Source organism: Podarcis vaucheri, assembly GCF_965113315.1.
Source record: "Podarcis vaucheri genome assembly, chromosome: Z".
NCBI lineage: Eukaryota > Metazoa > Chordata > Lepidosauria > Squamata > Lacertidae > Podarcis > Podarcis vaucheri.
Genome location: NC_138758.1, coordinates 48,594,523 through 48,613,430, shown reverse-complemented (window position 1 = coordinate 48,613,430; position 18,908 = coordinate 48,594,523). Strand labels below are relative to the sequence as shown.

General features: G+C 47.0%; 1 protein-coding gene and 1 long non-coding RNA gene across 2 annotated transcripts; one reads left to right on the top strand and one right to left on the bottom strand.

The window, feature by feature from the left end:
• Positions 1-4,899: 4,899 nt before the first annotated feature.
• LOC309524404 lies at positions 4,900-8,282 on the bottom strand. The gene is made up of 2 exons (XR_014215887.1): positions 7,917-8,282; positions 4,900-5,059 (listed from the first exon to the last, which is right to left on the bottom strand). It is a non-coding gene; the product is annotated as an uncharacterized lncRNA (long non-coding RNA).
• CDK9 (cyclin dependent kinase 9) lies at positions 5,323-18,823 on the top strand. Its single transcript, XM_082208962.1, has 7 exons — positions 5,323-5,561; positions 8,581-8,662; positions 10,014-10,104; positions 13,613-13,779; positions 13,939-14,110; positions 15,728-15,876; positions 17,496-18,823. Exons 1-7 carry the CDS (start codon positions 5,371-5,373, stop codon positions 17,859-17,861), a joined length of 1,218 nt encoding a protein of 405 aa, XP_082065088.1. The 5' UTR covers positions 5,323-5,370; the 3' UTR covers positions 17,862-18,823.
• Positions 18,824-18,908: the final 85 nt, after the last annotated feature.

The window sequence follows — 18,908 nt, the reverse complement described above, 5'->3', positions numbered from 1 at the left end:
TAGGACTTGCCGATTGTATGGTCGGCGGTTCGAATCCCCGCGGCGGGGTGAACTCCCGTCATTCGGTCCTAGCTCCTGCCCACCTAGCAGTTCGAAAGCACTCTTAAGTGCAAGTTGATAAATAGGGACCACTTTCTAGCGGGAAGGTAAACGCCGTTTCCGTGTGCGGTGCTGGTGCTTGCTCGCCAGAGCAGCTTCATCACGCTGGCCACATGACCCGGAAGTGTATCCGGACAGCACTGGCCCCCGGCCTCTTAAGCAAGATGGGCGCGCAACCCCAGAGTCGGACACGACTGGCCCGTACGGGCAGGGGTACCTTTACCTTTATATGATCTATTAAAACATGCAGATCAGTACAATTTTAAAAAATCATAGCACCAGTCCTTTTATTGAAAGCCATCAGTTCCCAAAAGCCTGTTGGAACAAGTAGATCTTCACTTCCATGTGGAAGCACAGCAAGGAGGGAGCCAGTCTGGCTTCTCTAGGGAGAGAGTTCCAGAGTCTGGGAGTAGCCACCACTGAGAGGGTCCTCTCCTCCATCCCCACCAATGGTGGTGGGACCGAGAGAAGGGCCTCGCCTAAAGATCTCAGAACCTAGGCAGGTTTGTATGACAGAATGTGGTCTTCCACTCCCACTGGAAGGGGCTCTGGGCATCATACAGACTGACACCCACCCACCCAAACTCACAACAGTATAATCTGCAGGGTAACTAAATATAAAACAAAGCAAAATAACATTTTTTTAAAGAAGACCCTGGCTGGCAGATTCAGCCAGCCTTACTGCAGTCAGAACACTATGCCAGAATGACTATGTCACGCTGTGAGAATGATGTGAAACCCACAAGGCTGGCCACAAAACCACAGCAGAGAGTGTGCTTGTGATGAGCCCATCACTACTTCAAGCCTGCTTCCGCTTCACTCTGTGTCAGCAAGGCATGCTTGGATGGTCAGAGGGCATACAGCATGTGCCCAGGGCCATCTTTTAGTAGAGATCAGCATCTGAGGGTTGATATCTCTGTTTGATGCTCATCTCAAGGAGAATGCGAAGCAGGGAGAAAGCATTTTCCGTAGCGATGCTCCCTTGTGCTGTTTGACAGTGGAATGGATCTCAGGAGGTTGTGGACGCTCCTTCCTTGGAAGTTTTTAAGCAGAGGTTGGATGGCCACCTAGTTGTTGTTGTTGTTTAGTCGTTTAGTCGTGTCCGACTCTTCATGACCCCATGGACCAAAACACGCCAGGCACTCCTGTCTTCCACTGCCTTCTGCAACTTGGTCAAACTCATGTTCGTAGCTTCGAGAACACTGTCCAACCATCTCGTCCTCTGTCGTCCCCTTCTCCTTGCACCCTCCATCTTTCCCAACATCAGGGGCTTTTCCAGGGAGTCTTCTCTTCTCATGAGGTGGCCAAAGGATTGGAGCCTCAGCTTCAGGATCTGTCCTTCCAGTGAGCACTCAGGGCTGATTTCCTAAAGAATGGATAGCTTTGATCTTCTTGCAGTCCATGGGACTCTCAAGAGTCTCCTCAAAAGCATCAATTATTCGGCGATCAGCCTTCTTGATGGTCCAGCTCTCACTTCCATACATCACTACTGGGAAAACCATAGCTTTGACTATACGGGCCTTTGTCGGCAAGGTGATGTCTCTGCTTTTAAGATGCTGTCTAGGTTTGTCATCGCTTTTCTCCCAAGAAGCAGGCATCTTTTAATTTCGTGGCTGCTGTCACCACCTGCAGTGATCATGGAGCCCAAGAAAGTAAAATCTCTCACTGCCTCCATTTCTTCCCCTTCTATTTGCCAGGAGGTGATGGCCCAGTGGCCGTGATATTAGTTTTTTTGATGCTGAGTTTCAGACCATATATTGTGCTCTCCTCTTTCACCCTGAATTACAGGGGGTTGGACTAGGTGACCCTTGGTATCCCTTCCAGGTATAAGATTCTATGATGCAGCCTAGAATTAAAGACTGTGCCTGTGTGATGCTAATTTCTCCTCCATCCTTTCAAGCCTCTTCTGGTTCTGGGGAACAAGGTGGGAGAGGAGCTTGTCACAGCAGGAAGGCGAGACACTTGTGCCTCTTCAGCGGCCAGACTCATCTCTGCCTCTTGGCCTCTCTCCTCTCCTGCTTCAGCTTCTGCCTCTGATTCTGGACTGCTCTCTGCTGCACACTCTCCCTTCTCACTAAAGCCTGTTACCTCTTTTGCTTCCAACAACTCTTCCCATCTTCTCCTTCTGACCACTCATTGTCATTCCACCCCACTCCCATGGCTCTTCCCTGGGGGTTACCACAGCTAGTTCCTCCCACCATTCCTCTGTTTCCATTCAGTCCCTGACAATGACAGGATTGACTCATGCTAAGCTTGTGTTGCACAAAGACCCCTAGATCCTTTTCACATGTCCTCCTAGCAGCCCGGGTGCCTCTCCATCTTAGATTTGTGCTGTTGGTTCTTCCTGCAGAATCTGGCATTTGTTTCTTTTGAAATTCATTTTGTTAAGTTTTTTTATAATTGTTATTAAAGATTTCTTAGTTTACAAAAATAAGTGTGCTGTATTATTTTTTTCAGCTTGTGTTTTCTACAGATCAGTTTCATTTGTTGTGAGACATTGATGCTGCCTGCAGTATTAGGTCGAGAATAAAAGAGAGGGGAAGAGGGGGAGGGGTCAGGTGGTTATGCTTCTATTCTTCCACTGAGTGTATGTGTGGGGTTTTGTGTCAGTGTCACGTGTGGGTTATTCATTTTGTTAGTTTCATCCAGGGAGGCTCACCTGGCGCCCCCTTTTACGAGGAAAACAGGAAGCTGCTTTCTGCAGAATCAGAGCAGCAGTGAGAAGAGAAGGGATGGCAGTAGCAGAGCCCAAAGAGGCACAAGCTTTTGAGCTACATCTCAGAAAAAGGAACAGTGCTGATGAAGGCCATGGCCTTGGAAAGGATCTTGCTGGGCAGATAAAGAGGTTTGGAGGGGTGCTTTCAGCCCAAGGCCTTCTATCCCTGTTAAAAGAAAAACAGTGATGCATATCAAGGACATAGAATGCTCTGACGTGCTCCACAAAGGATCAGAATAAACAGTTTGTCTATTCAGTGCTCTAACACCAGACAGGCCCCCCCCCCAGCCTGAAATATGGGTACCTCTGCAACCCTCAGTCTTTTTTTGGGGTGTGTGGAGGTTCATGGTGGCATAGTGCCACAGAGATGTTGGGTAGCTGCTGGGGCATGACAGGAATTCCCGACTTCCTTTGGTCCAGGGCACAAACTGATCCATTGTTTTCGCATCAGAGCTGAAAGATCTGATGGAGTGGGGAGGAAATGTGAGCAGATTGGGCCCAGCCTGAAAGGAAGCCAGTTGGTTAGGCAACCAGCAGAGCAGAGCACCGGTCTGTCCAAGGGTCAAGAAGTCGGCAAGCAGCCTGAACCACCCCAGGGAAGGGCCAGCGATTCCAGGATTGGCCATGTGTGTTGCTCTAAATGGAAATTCCCCCTTGCTCTGCCAAGGAATATGTTTATTCAGGGGCAGTGCCTTTCACCACTTAGCCTTCTGCCCCAACTCCACAAAATTAATAGATGGGCGATTAAGAGCTCAACAACAACAAATCTTCACGAGCTACCTGTTTTGACCAACTCCCCTCAACCCAATTCAAGCCTCCTTTGCTGTGATTTCAGCTTACGCTGCATTTGTCTTGCAGTGGCTGTTCATAACAACACTGCAGAGTTTTATGTTTTTCTCACTTTGGTTCTTTTAATATAACAACAACAACAACAACAACAACAACAACAACAACAACAGTACCCTGCCCATCTGGCTAGGTTTCCCCGGCCACTCTGGGTGGCTTCCAACAAAGATTAAAAATACATTAAAATGTCACACATTAAAAGCTTCCCTAAACAGGGCTGCCTTCAGATGTCTTCTAAATGTCAGGTAGTTGTTTATCTCCTTGACATCTAATGGGAGGGCATTCCACAGGGTGGGTGCCACTACCGAGAAGGCCCCCTGCCTGGTTCCCTGTAGCTTTGCTTCTTGCAGTGAGGAAACCATCAGAAGGCCCTCGGCGCTGGGCCTCAGCATCCAAGCAGAATGATGGCGGGTGAGAAGCTCCTTCAGGTATACTGGGCTAAGGCCATTTAGGGCTTTAAAGGTCAGCACCAACACTTTGAATTGTGCTTGGAAACGTCCTGGGAGCCAATGTAGGTCTTTCAAGACCGGTGTTATGTGGTCTCGGCAGCCGCCCCCAGTCACCAGTCTAGCTGCCACTTTGTGGATTAGTTTTTTTTTGGTTTTCCCCCCATTCTGGATTAGTTGTAGTTTTCGGGTCACCTTCAAAGGTAGCCCCACATAGAGCGCATTGCAGTAGTCCAAGTGGGAGATAACTAGAGCATGCACCACTCTGCCAAGACAGTCTACAGGCAGGTAGGGTCTCATCCTGCGTACCAGGTGGAGCTGGAAGACAGCTGCCCTGGACACAGAATTGATCTGTACCTCCATGGACAGCTGTGAGTTCAGAATGACTCCCAGGCTGCGCACCTGGTCCTTCAAGGGCACAGTAGCCCCATTCAGGACCAGGGAGTCCTCCACACCAGCCCACTCCCTGTCCCCAAGAGCAGTACTTCTGTCTTGTCGGGATTCAACCTCAGTCCATTACTGCATCACTGTCCAGTACAACTGCTGCCTTCCCAGGCCAATGGCTCAGGGCTCTGGCTTTTGTGTGGCCAGCAGGGACAGGTAACATGTTGCCCTCCAGGTGTGAATGAACTGCAGTTCCCATCCGTGTTTGGCTACAGCAGGGGGATGACTCACACTCATTGCTCCTCCCACGTCTACCTCTGGCCACACCCACTTTTGCCTCTGGCCCTGATCACCATGGATGACAGTTGCCCACAGAGAAATGTAGCGCTCAGGCTAAACAAATAACAGAAACAAAACACAACTCATTTTATTTAGCCCATCAAAGTGTCACAAATAGCTTTTGGCATTCTCAGAAACTCTGGATCAAGGCTGGATGGTAAACAGGTTGGGAGATGGAAATAAGAGTTGCCTGATGGATGGATGAACCTGCCTTTTGAGGGTACAGCACCTGTAAATTATGCAAGGGGGGGGGAGAACCCGAGTTAAAACAGAAGCAGAAATTTACCAGGGTCAGCTCCCCCTATTCCGCCCCATCTCATCTGTTGAACCCCCACCTTTCCTGATAAAAGGCGGCTGTTTGGCTCCCTCTTGAGGCCTGCGCGCTGCACTGCAGGTCCCCCGGCGGGGCGGGGCTTTCCCTGGGACCCGCCCCGCCCCGCCCGCTCGCCCGCCTACAAAGCCCGGCGTGCCTCACGGCAGCGAGTTCCCGTATCCCGGAAGTGGCGTTAGTGGCGGCGGGACGAGTGGAACTGCAGAGAAATGGAGCGGCCGGGCGGAAGCGTTCCCGGAAACGTGCCGCTGCGCCCCTCGGACGGCGGCCGGCGGCAGCCAGAAGAGATCAGGGGCGCCGGCTCCGCCATGGCCAAGCAGTACGACGCGGTGGAGTGTCCCTACTGCGACGAGGTCTCCAAGTACGAGAAGCTGGCCAAGATCGGGCAAGGCACCTTCGGGTGAGGCTCTGCCGGGCGCCCGTCCCCCCCCTGCGGGGAGCCCCCCGCGCCCCCCACCTCCCCATGGACCCCCCCCGCCCCCAGCAGTGTCCCCCACCCCCGAAAAAGCTCCCTGCGCCACAGGCTCCCCCACTGCTCCAGCCCCACGGCCTCCCTTATGGGCTCCTAGCACAGGCTCCCAACAGACGTCCTTCATGCAGGCTTCCCTGGGGGGCCGCCCCCTTTCCTCTCCCCTCGGGTCTCCCATTGCCTCGCCTTCATTCTGGCCTCCTGTACGGTTGCTTCCTCTGCTCTTCCTGTTCTAGTCCCACCCCTCCTGATTAGTTGCCTCCCCAAGTTGCTCTCCGGTCAAGCTCCCACCGCGGCGGCCTGAGCTGCCCCTTCCTTTCCCCCTTTAGCTCCTTGCTGCCCTCCCCAAAAGTCTTGTTCCTCGCTCGTGTCTCTTAAATAACTCCCCAGCTTCACACACTGAATTGCTTCCCCCGCACCAGCTCCCTTCGCTGATTGCAGACAGCCTTTATTAATTACTGTACTGATACTAAAAATAAAAAAATTCCTTCCAGTAGCACCTTAAAGACCAACTAAGTTAGTTCTTGGTATGAGCTTTCGTGTGCATGCACACGAAAAAGCACACGAAAGCTCATACCAAGAACTAACTTAGTTGGTCTTTAAGGTGCTACTGGAAGGAATTTTTTTATTTTGACTATGGCAGACCAACACGGCTACCTATCTGTACTGATACTATTTGTCCCTTGGAAAAGACCAAGGCAGCATAGGTGGTTCAGACCCACCCCCGTTTTATCACCTTAATAATCCCAGGAAGTAGATTAGCTGGAGAGAAAGTCTTGCTTCTGGATGCATTTCATAGTGCCTCCACTCTGATTAAGATCATAAAAGAGGTAGAATGTGGCCTGAGGGGACCCAGGTTCAAATTGCATGAGAGAGCCACCTTACTTGGAGGGGGGCACAACAACCATCTAATCCAGAGGTTTACAACCTTTTTGAGTCCACGGCTCCCTTGACCAACTCCATTCTTTCTGCGGTACCCCTGTGGGGCTCAGGAGCCTGGTTATGTCCCCCCTTGCCTGCAGAGCTGGCAGCCCCTGAACCCTTTTCAAACACCCTCCCTTGTGGAGTGTTCCCTCAGCCTCCTCTCCTCTCCCCTTGGGAGTCCTCTGAGCAGCTGCTGCTGCTGCTGCCTGGTCTCTGAGCTGCCCACCCTGCCCCAAAGAGAGGTGCCTCCTCACACTGCCCCACAGGGGCCTGGGAAGAGGATGCCCCCAGCCTTAGTGGCCCAACGGAGACTGGCCAAAGGTGAATGTGAGGCCAGCACCAGGCACTCAGCTCCCAGACAGGCCTTGCACACAGCAAGCACAAGAAAGGCCAGCACAGAACCTGCCTGCCTGCCTGGCCTCCCACTTGTCTGTCCATTCCCAACAGCAAGGGCTGGTGGACTGGCAGGCTAGGCTCCTTCACCCGCTTGCTTGCTCCAGGGCTGCTACAACAAACAGCTGCACAAGCCTTTGGGAGGCAGAGACATGAGAGGGCATCAGAGAAAGGAGGAAGGAAAAAGGGGCAGAGGACAGTGTTGCCCATGGCACCCTGACCATCATTAAAAGCACCCCAGGGTGCCACGGCACACTGGTTGAAAACCCCTGATCTAATCCATCTTTGGATCCATCTAAATTAGGTGCCACAGCATTTTCCTTGTGACAAGGAGTTTCCAAAGCTGAGCTTTCCTCAGGCCAAATACGTACATTTGTTCTGGGTGTATTGCAGTTCGTTCTCCCCATTTTAGGCAGAATTTACTGAGCTTTTAAGTGCAAAAGGCCTTTTCTTTCGTTTTTCTTTCTTCTCAGTTACCTATCTCTTATACTTTTGTCTACCAGACTCCTTTCACACTCTGCTTGCACCTTATTCCCACCCATACTCAGACTGCCAGTTTTTTAAATCTCCTTTCTCTGATATCCCCTTCCTTTCTGTTCCCAGCTTGTTTATTAAATTAGATATTATTATTATTATTATTAACCTTTCATCTTGCTTTCTAAATTCTTTCAACACTACTGAACTTGCCCTTTCCCCTCAGAGTAGAGAGATCTCTCTCTCAAATTTCTCTCTCCAACCACCTTTACTTGCATACAAGAAGTTGCTGGTTTTCAGGCCTTTTTCCAGACCAAAAAGCTTCACCACAACTAGTGGGTGGGACTGGTAAGTGAGGAGGTAGGGGAGCGGCTGTACCACTGAGCCCCCCTGAAAGTTCAGCTGTGGGTCCTGGCCTGGTGCCTGAGAAACCCTGTGGAAAACTAGTTAAATTTTTGACTAGAAGTGCCAATTGAGGCAGTGTTGGGACAGTACCTTCTTGATGGTGGTATCCTGTTCTTTTGTCCAGTTGCTCTCAAATAACATGTGTCAGCTTGCTTGGATTCTTCATGTTTTGTGTCGTTCTGCAAAACCTTCCATGTGCCTGACACAGGATAGCATCTTAACACATCTGCCAGTTTCAAGTCTTTCCTTCCTTCCTTTTCTTATCAGCAGGATACTGTAGGATTCAACTTCCCTCCCACATGCACCTTCTTACATCGGGCACACATATACTTTACAAAAAAAAAGAACAAAACTCGAGTACTTTTTGAATAGTGCCTGCTTGTTCCAAGGGTACCTCATCAAGTGGCAGCTTCACTCCATGTACATGTACCAAAAAAGCCATTCATCATGTGTATACCTTGGTGTGGGCTTTTTTATTTTTAGGAGGGTAGCTGCACTTTCCCTGTTCAATTACATGAGGACTGCACAGGAAGATAAGGGAGGTGCTGCTGGATTAGGCCTGAAGCTGAGCACGTGAAGATAGCACTGTTGTTCGTCTCCCAGCAACTGGTGTTCTGAGAGATGTTGCTCTGGAACCCAGGAGTTCTAGTCAGCATTTATCCAGCAAGAGTTAGTCAGGCGTCTCTGGGGAGTTTGCAGGTGGAAACACCTCCAGGTCCTTGGTGAATCTTAACACTTCCCATTTTCTCTACAGGGAGGTGTTCAAAGCAAAACATCGTCAAACAGGCAAAAAAGTTGCATTGAAGAAGGTGTTGATGGAGAATGAAAAAGAGGGGGTAAGTTTGTGCTGTGTTGGGGGATGAGGGGGGCAGTGTGTAAGGGTGATTATGAGCATGGGAGGTAAAGTAGCTTTGAGGTGCATCTTTGGAACAGAATGTGGGTGCAAAATTGGGTGCAGCAACCTGGATCAGGGGGAGGTGGATCCATCTGTTGTAGTGTTGTGTTTCAAAGAGTGGTCAGGCAGATGCTTCCAGGAAGCCCTAATGCAACAAGTCAGTAGTCTTCCTTTATTATCCTTGTGTTTACCATTCAGCGGTATGTTGCCTCTACAAAGACCTTTGGCTACATACAATAAAGGTGACTGGCTGCCTGGCCTCCAAAAGGGAAAGTTTCGTTGTGGCTCTCAGGACTGATCCCACTTGAGAAACGCACTCTGTATGAATTTGTGGCATCATTTTTTTAAGGCCATCTAAGCCAGTTGCTGTCTCACCATCTTGCAGCAGTGGATTTATTTTGCTGTATCATAATTCCTTCTGTTTCTGGTGTTCATGCTGAGAGGGGTTGATGCTTGTGTTGCCCAAATGGCATGTGGAAGAGAGGGCTGAGTCTTGGCAGGAACCCTAAGGCTTGCGGAAGTAGAAACAAATCTTTTAGCCAAAACCCCAAAGAGGAGTCCTTTCAACAGCTGCCAATTAGTTACTGGATTAAGTTCAGAGTACTGGCATTGGGGTACAAAGTTCTATACAGCTTTGGACCAGGGTACCTAGAGGATCGCGTTATTCCTTGCATACCCAACTTAACATTGCAGATGCCATTCTGTAAGGAGGTCCATTCCACACAGTGTCAGAATGGAGTCTTTAGGTTGGTGGCACCTACCTGTTGAGACTCCCTCTGGTTTCATATCAGACAGGAGCCTTCTCTGTAATCGTTTTGAAGCCTGCTAAAGACTCTTTCAACAAGCCTTTTAGAATCTTTGTCCCAGTTGGCATCTGTCTTGAATACAAATTGGTTTTATTTACATGGTGTTTTTAAAAACTGATTTTAATATTAATAATTGTTTTAATATATGCAGTTGTTTTTCTATGTATGTGATTTTTTATGTACATTGTACTATAAACTCCTTTGGAAGCCCTCAAGGGAAGAGATTCATAGATAAAAGTAAATAAAACGAGAAGAATCTTTGTAACCATTGGGTTTTTTTCTGAAAAGAAACAAGCCAGGTTTTATAGTTTGCATGTCATGGTAAGTCAAAGCTTGTGGTTTGTTGCTCCTGGAAGGGCAGAGCAACATGTTACAAACTATAGGAATGTGAACTAGTGCACTGCTGTTTTATATTAAGCTATGGTTTAGCATAGATCTCTAGCATTTATTAAAGTTTTCTAACTGACTGTCCGGGTTATTTTTTAGTTCCCCATCACAGCCCTACGGGAGATCAAAATCCTACAACTACTCAAGCATGAAAACGTCGTGAATCTCATTGAGATCTGCAGGACCAAAGGTAAGAATTGTGGCTGCAAAAAAGGCAGTTTTTACGATTTGCAAGTTCTCACGAAAGCTGGAGATAATAATCGCAATCCAAAGCATTGAGAAATCACTATCCCACAACTCATATGACATGATATGATTGATTAGATTTAGGCGTGTGCCATCTTTCCACACTAAAAAAAAAAGTGTTCCAGGACTGCTTATAATATATGAATGTAAAAACAGCAGCACTATAAAGATATGAATTTGGAGCGGGTCCTGGTGGTTTCTGCATTTGCTGTAGAGAGGTGCAGATGGGGCTCATGAACCTGGAAAGGTAGCCCGTCCAGGAGAAGGAAAACTCTGATCTTAAGCCTGTGCTGCGTTGCAGGATATCTTTGGGAGAAGAAAAGGCTCAGGAGCAAACCCTACACAAATTCAGAGTGGAATCCCTAAGGCGGTTGGGTGGGGTCTGTACGCCTCTTTCTGGCAGCTCCTGCAGCGAAGCTGGTGCCACATCAGTGGGGTGGGGGTGGTGATGGTGGTATCTTGTCATCTGGGCAGCCCAGGACCTCCAAACACACTGCCCAGCATCTGGGCAGCAAAACTATAAATTAAAAGCATTTGTGGGTGACTTAGTATTAACTTTAGAACAACTGAGCAAGAGCATACCAGAAGCGATATACAGATTTGGAAAACTAGCTGCTTTCAAATTACCTAAAGAAAAACCCAGATGATTGTTGAAAATACGGACAACCAAGCAAAAATGATCTAGATCAGGCATAGGCAGACTCAGCCCTCCAGATGCTTTGGGACTACAACTCCCATGATCCCTAGCTAACAGGACCAGTGGTCTGGGATGATGGGAATTGTAGTCCCAGAACATCTGGAGGGCCCAGTTTGCCTATGCCTGATCTAGAAATCATGTATGGGTGGAAAGGAGAAAAAATATATCTGGGGATCTGGTTAACAATGAATAACTATAATATTTACCAAGATAAATACGTAAAGGTTTGGAAAGAAATAGAGAAATTTGGAAATAAGGGAAAAAATGAAACTATTGTTATTGGGCCATATTTCAGCTGTTGAAATGAATATCTTTCCAAAAATGTTATTCTTATTTAAAAAGATCCCATTCGTTGACAAACCCTATGCTTCAAAGAATGGCAGAAAAATACATCAAGGTTTATCTGGCAGGGAAGGAAGCCCTGAATAAAACATAAAGTCATGATTGATATAAAAGAAAGAGGAGGCTTCGCCCTACCAGATTTCCAAATCTACTTTGAGGCGTCATATTTATGGTGGATAAAAGATTGCATATTGTTGGAAAATATCAGAGGTTGAAATTTGGAACGACATGATACACAATTTGCTTATGGTATGGAAAGGCAGAAAATTTATAAAACCTTTACAAATCATGTGATCAGAAAAAAATTATAGAGAGAATGGAAAAAATATAAAAATCTATTGGAGGAAAACCCCAACGTGGATATCCCTGATTGAAGCCACTGCAAGGAAAAGGACAAATATGGTCAAACAATGGTGGACATAAAAATAAATCCCAGATTTTACAGGACAGGAACCAAAGTTGAAAGATCCCAAAAAACTAAAAAAAAAATTAACAGATACACCAGATTAACAAACTGTTTAAGATGGATTAAAAAATTGGATTTGCAGAACAAAAATCCCAATTCACAAGGGATTTATTAAATACAAAAGTAGAAGTATTATCAAAAATGTACAAACTGCTGCTAGAGTGGGATACAAAAGAGGAATTTGTGAAATCAGGTATGATTAAGTGGGCACAGATGTGGGTCATAACATTGGTTATGAGCTGTGGGAGAATTTATGGACAGTAAATATGAAGGTCACGGCATGTTACGCATTACAGGAAAATATGAAAATCACCCACAGATGGTATTTAACACCTGCCAAACTAGCGAAAAAAATATTTTAAGAAGAAAAAAGTAAATGTTGAAAAAGCAATGAAGTAGAGAGATCCTTTTTCCACATGTGGTGGTCCTGTAAAGTAATCAGGGAATTCTGGGAAGTAATTTGCAATGAATTAAAAAAGATATTCAAAATAACTTTTCCTCAAAACCCCGAGGCATTCCTTTTGGGAATGGTAACAGAAGTCCCAAAAAAACAAACAAACAAAAAAATTAAAAGCCACCACTGCAGCTAGAATCTAATTGACACAGAGGTGGAGAACAAGTACGGTACCAAGCAAGGAAGAGTGGAAGTTTAAAATGCTTGAATATGCTGAATTGGCAGGCATAACGAACAGGTAAGAGAAAAAGACGATAAAGAATATAAGGCGGACTGGAAAATATTTATTGAATATTTTAAGAACCAGTATAAACAAGTAAATAACCTAGCAGGTGTTGAGCAGAATAGAAGCTAATAGAATTTAACAGAAGAAGAAATTTGAATATTAAAAATATGCGATTTAATACACGATTTAATAGAAAACTAAAGAAACCAGGATAAGGGTGGAAGGGAAGTCACCAGGTATTTGTATATTGAGATTGATATAAAAGTTGCACAACCAGGGGGTGGAGGGTAGGGGATGTGTGTTTCTCCCCCCTGCAAATAAATAATAATAATAATAACAATAGCAAACAAACTGCCCTGGCTTGCACCCTGGGGAGGTCACCTTGGTGTTACTAATGCAGTGGTTTGGCTTCACCTCTGGAGGCACACTCCATTGTCTCAAGATGGATGCCAACACCAACAAGTCATATGGTGCCTTCCAGAGGTTGCCATGCTCAGTGTCCGAGGTAGCTTTGTGTGTAAATTGTATATATTGCGTGTGTTTTGGTCTTGAGTACTGGCATGCCCTAAGGGATGTGGGTGGCGCTGTGGGTTAAACCACAGAGCCTAGGACTTGCCGATCAGAAGGTCAGCAGTTCGAATCCCCACGACGGGGTGCGCTCTTGTTGCTCAGTCCCAGCTCCTGCCAACCTAGCAGTTCGAAAGCACGTCAAAGTGCAAGTAGATAAATAGGTACCACTCCAGCGGGAAGGTAAACGGCATTTCTGTGCGCTGCTCTAGTTCGCCAGAAGTGGCTTAGTCATGCTGGCCACATGACCCGGAAGCCGTATTCCGGCTCCCTTGGCCAATAAAGCGAGATGAGCGCCACAACCCCAGAGTCGTCCGCGACTAGACCTAATGGTCAGGGGTCCCTTTACATTTTTAACTGGCATGCCCATCCCTCCCGATTGTTGGTGAGACTGGCAAGAGCTGATGTGCATTGCATTCCCAACAGCTTCTGGGGGCACCACATTGGCTATACCTGCCACCTGTGGGAGGTGGTTCTGCGAGAGAGGGCTGTGCAGAATGGCAGCATGACAGAAGCAGTTCTCATTTGGGGAGCTGGGGAGGATAGACATTTTGCTTTGCATTTTTGGGTGGATCTGCGAGTACTAAATCGTTTCCTTCTCTGCCAGATGGTTTTTGATGCTGCATCATTGTGCCTTAACCTGCCTTGAGCCTTTGAAGGCAAGACTGTGATTGCGGCTGCTTCCTTTTAATTCCTACAGCCTCCCCGTACAACCGCTGCAAGGGCAGCATCTACCTGGTATTTGACTTCTGCGAGCATGACCTGGCTGGACTCCTCAGCAATGCCCACGTCAAGTTTACACTTTCGGAGATCAAGAAAGTCATGCAAATGCTCCTGAACGGCCTTTACTACATCCACCGTAATAAGGTGAGGGGGTCTTCTCTGGTTGAGACTCTCCCCTACTCCTAAGCTTCTTGACCTGAAGGAAGTTGGGAACTGTAGCTTTGGAATTTTCTGCCTGCTTCTCAGGATGCACCTTGTAATAAATCTTTTTTCTACATCTACCCAATTGTTTTCCTTCTCCAGATCTTGCATCGGGACATGAAAGCAGCCAACGTGCTTATCACCCGCGATGGTGTTCTGAAGCTGGCTGACTTTGGTCTGGCTCGGGCCTTCAGCCTGGCAAAGAACAGCCAGCCCAATCGCTACACTAACAGGGTGGTGACTTTGTGGTATCGTCCTCCGGAGCTGCTTCTGGGTAGGCAATAATTTGGGAGGAGAATTGCCTGTTTGTGCTTTCCCCCTCAACCTCTTAAAGGAGCTTTTTCTTACTTGTCCAAAACCCGCATTCACTTGTGGGCAGCCTTCCAGGGGCTGGCATTCCAGTGATGGGCACGGACAGAGGTGGGTGCAGGTAGAGCAACAGATATGATTTTCAGGGGAGTCCATCACAGCAAGGCCTGTATGGGAATTGACCTGAAGAGAGGGAGCCTGCCCTGGGCAGAGTTCAAAGGGATGGAAAGAGAAAGGGCTGGAGGGTTTCATACCCCTGAGATCTTACTCATATAATAAAAAGGTACCGCTGTGGTCATGCAACAGTTTGTTTGGCTGCCAGCATTGCAAACTACAGCTTGACTACGGACCTGCTGGGAGGGAGGAGGGAGCCGGGTTTAATAATAATAATTTTCTTTATACCCCACCCTCCCCAGCCAGAGCCAGGCTCAGGGCAGCTAACACCAGCAAAATCATAATGGGGGGGGGGGACAGGACACCAATTTAAAATACAGGTTAAAATGCAATTTAAAATGCAGCCTAGTTTTAAAAGTAGCCCATAGATCAAAAACATAAGGGGAGGAAAAACATAAGGGTCAGACTGAGTCCAAATGAAAGGCCAGGAGGATGAGGTTTACAAGTTCCTTTTTGTGTATTCATAGGGCATTACGTTTTTAAAAAGATAATCAACTTTACTCCTGCATTTAGAATTGTGTGGGTAAGGCCTGAAAAAATAAAATAAAGATGAACATGCCTGTTTGCCGCCTTTCTCCTCAGCATGGAGGTCTTCACAACCACATGAAGCAGTGTAGTGCAGGCAAGCACTTACTGTTTCTGGCAGAAGGGGTCTAAATTGTGCTCGTTACAACTAGCCTTTCAGTTGACTAGTGAAAACTTTGCCTTCTGCATAGGAAGCTGCCGCCTACTGAGAGACCAATGGCTCCACCTAGCTCAGAACTGGCAGCACTGACTGGCAGGCATCTCTCTAGGGCTTCAGGCAGGGCTCTGCTACTTGGAGATGCTGTCGGGGATAGAACCTGGGACCTTCTACATGCAAAACAGGTGTCCTGCTGCTGAGCTATAGCCTTTGTGCAAAGCAAGTCTGGGAAAAGGGTTCATCACTCCATTCCTTCTCTGCTGGCCTTTTGCATTTCCATGCTTCCTCCCCCATCCTCTTGATCTTCTGCATAGAATTCCTCATCACAAAGCATGATTAGACAATCTGTAAAAAGAGAAGACTGTTATCTTGATTCTTTTAAAATTTGCATTGTAAATTGCTGATATATTGTAAAGAGGTAGCCTACTTGTGCTTTTCGTTTGCCTGAGGAATCTATGCCCCGCCTACTAACCAAAGTTCTTGGCACAGTTTAACAACCGTATTTAAAATGCAACACAACAGACAGTTTTCTATGGCTTTAAAGATCCACACAATGGGTTGTTAATCCTACTTAGAGTAGACCCACTGGCTAACTTGGGCACCTTAGTTGGATGCAACGCTAGGATTTCCAGTTGAGACTGGAAGCAAATTGCTAATGTGTTTTTGAAGCCGTGTTGTGCAGCCCTGGTTTCTTTTAGATTAATTAATGGGTTTCCTTCTTTTTAGGGGAACGAGATTATGGACCACCCATTGATCTCTGGGGCGCAGGATGCATAATGGCAGAGATGTGGACCCGAAGCCCCATCATGCAGGGAAACACAGAACAGCACCAGCTCACTCTCATCAGCCAGCTTTGTGGATCCATCACCCCGGAGGTAGGTTTTCTAATCTTTCAGGTTAGAAAATGAGCCGCCCCCCCCCCCGCAACCTGTGATGAAATCCTGCCCATCCATGATGGGATATTGCTTCCCAAATGCTTGAGCAAGAGCTGAATTTAGTAGCTATGGCATTTGAATCTCTGGATCATATTTAAACTGCTGGCATGATCTTTGCTGTTTTTAGAAGCATGGGAAGCGGCCTTATTTACGGTCAGAGAATTGGTTCATCTACTTCACTGCACTGAGCCTCTCCAGCTGTTTATGCCCCTGTTGAGAAATGCGGGGTGGGGGGGAGTGAGCATGGTGCCTTTTCCATGCAAAGCACAGCAGAGGCCCTCACATACTTCCCACGCTTTGATTATTTTAATTATGAGATTCATACACTCTTTCCGTTTTTTAAAAAAAGTTTTTCCCAGCCTAGGATAATTCATAGCATTTAAGGCTGCCCTCCTGGTCTCGCTTTCCTAGAAGAAGGAAAGTGGAACTTACCACTGAGAAAACCATGTTCAGATTCTGCTGTGGGATAAAGCACTTTGTTGTACAGTACAGCACAGCAAAGTAACATCCAGGCTAATTACGCTTTTGTGTACTGTTTTCAAAATTAAATCCGAAGGAGGGTAAAATATAGAGGCCTGGGGAAGCGATACAGCATATCATGTGAACTTCTCTGGAGTGATCATGGTTAAGGTTTCATGACTGAGGGCCTCTTCTTGTCCTTGCCATCTGCCTCCCCTTTGCTGGTGGGGCATTTGGAAGAGGGTCTGCAAAGAAGGTTTTAACTTCACAGGCAAGCTAATAATGGGGATGGGTCATCCTTGGGGACCAGGCATGTGATGTAGGCATCACCACCTTGAATTGTGCTCAGAAGCTTGCCTTGTGACCAGTGTAGCTGTTAAAGTTAGGACTGGGCAATGAGAGTTATCCTCCAGATGTGATGGACTTCCAGCTGTTATCAACCACAGCTGGTGACAAGGAACGGTGGTGATTATAGTCCTGGAGGGAGGCAGCATCCTCAACACCCTGGGTTTTGGCACTAGCAAGGCGTGATTCCCATTGCCCTTTAGCAGTCCAGCAGCGCCTCTTGAAGCTCTTGAAGACTGCAGTTTCTGAACACTCTTCAAGGGAAGCCCCATGGATTGCTAGGACAGTAATCTTAAGTGACCACTTTCAGTGTTTCTGTTAGTTTCTTTACAACTAATGGGTTATACCCAATGTAGCACTAAGCTGAAGTCACTTTGTGGTACAAACCCACAATTTGTGTGTGGCCACATTTGGGGGGATTGTGTATAAAGCTGAAATCATGTATAGCCTGAACAACTGCCGTGCAAGCATCCCTACCTTTTTGAAGGTGGTGCACTTAGCAGGCCTTGTCCGCCATGCGAGGTGGAGAGCTTAGTGGCTGTTTCTGCATCAGGAAAACCTGGCACAGAGAAAGCTCTCTGCCTTGCATCCAGTTTGGTGGCCATTGCTGTATCATGTGGGAACAAACCATAGTTTGGTTGTTCGAAGGAGTGCTTCCTTTTGCCTGACCTGATGGGGCTTTTTGACACTTGGAAGCTGAAATGGGTTATCAGTCTCCTTCCTCTGGATTTAATCCTTGTCCGGTTACTTCTTAGGTGTGGCCAAACATGGATAAGTACGAACTGTATGAGAAGCTGGACCTTCCGAAAGGGCAGAAGCGCAAGGTGAAGGAGCGGCTCAAGGCGTACGTCAAAGACCCATATGCTCTGGATCTCATAGACAAGCTGCTGGTCCTGGATCCTGCCCAAAGGATAGATAGCGATGACGCCCTGAATCACGACTTCTTCTGGTCCGACCCTATGCCCTCTGATCTCAAGAACATGCTCTCCACCCATAACCAATCCATGTTTGAGTACCTGGCTCCTCCCAGGAGGAGGGGTGGACATATGCCACAGCAGCCTGCCAATCAGGGCAGGAATCCTGTGGCGACCAATCAGACAGAGTTCGACAGAGTGTTCTGATGGCTGTGGACCAAGAACAAGAATGGAGTACTGGTTTCCAATGGAATAACGCAAATGATTTGTTTCAGCTGGTTATTTTTTTTTACTGTTGCAAAGCAAAGCAAAACGAACAAAACAAAAACTGGTTAGGAAGAGAACAAGACAGCTGTAGGTCTGTGTTTTAAGAGCTTACAGGGCTAGATTAAACACTGGAAAGGTGTGTAGAGTTCTGCCTAGCTGGGCTATCACAGACTGAATTGCAGCTTTTCTGTGCTTGTTGATTTCTAAAGCACTGAAACAATCTCGATGAACTTTTTTTTTTAATTCATTTGTTTCTATGAATTTGCACTGCTATGAAAGTGTGTATCTGGTGTGCAGGAGGATGGAGCAGACTGGGTAGAGTCTTGTGTCCAAGAACGACTGCTGACTTTGAATCATACTGTGGGGCCTGTCCACTTCTGCCACACATGTGTTGTGGCAGTGGGTTGGTTAGGGTGGCCAGGAAGGAAGCTGCAGATCTCCCAGGCTTTGGTAACAGAGGTAGCCTTCCCATGGTAGCAGAGAAGAACGTGGACCCATCCTTGAGCCACTGTAGGATGGCCATCTAACCATTGTTTCTTAAATAAAACAGCTGTTGGACTACAAGTCCCATCATGCCTGGCCACTGGTCTTGCTATGGTTGATGGGAGTCGTAGTCTTAACAGGTGGTGAACCAAGTTTGAGAAACACTGAATTCTGATCTTTTTGCTGCACCACTACGTAGCTCTGCCACGGATTTTGTAGGCTTCAAGCTTTTTTTTATTATTATTTAAAAATCCCAACAGCAGGCAGTAAATGCTTACTTACTTGGACCTAACAAGGCAAGAGGTCTGATGACTTTTCACCCTGGGTATGGGTGGGATACTTATCTGTATTATACTTTTATCATGTTCTGGTCTTTTTTCTAAATAGCTCAACTGTAATAAAAGGTATTTGCATAGATATCTGGTACTGTGTAAGAGCTGCTTTATTTTTTAGATTGCAGAGTTAGCCAGCGGTGTGGTAGTTAAAAGTCTCAGATTAAGAGTG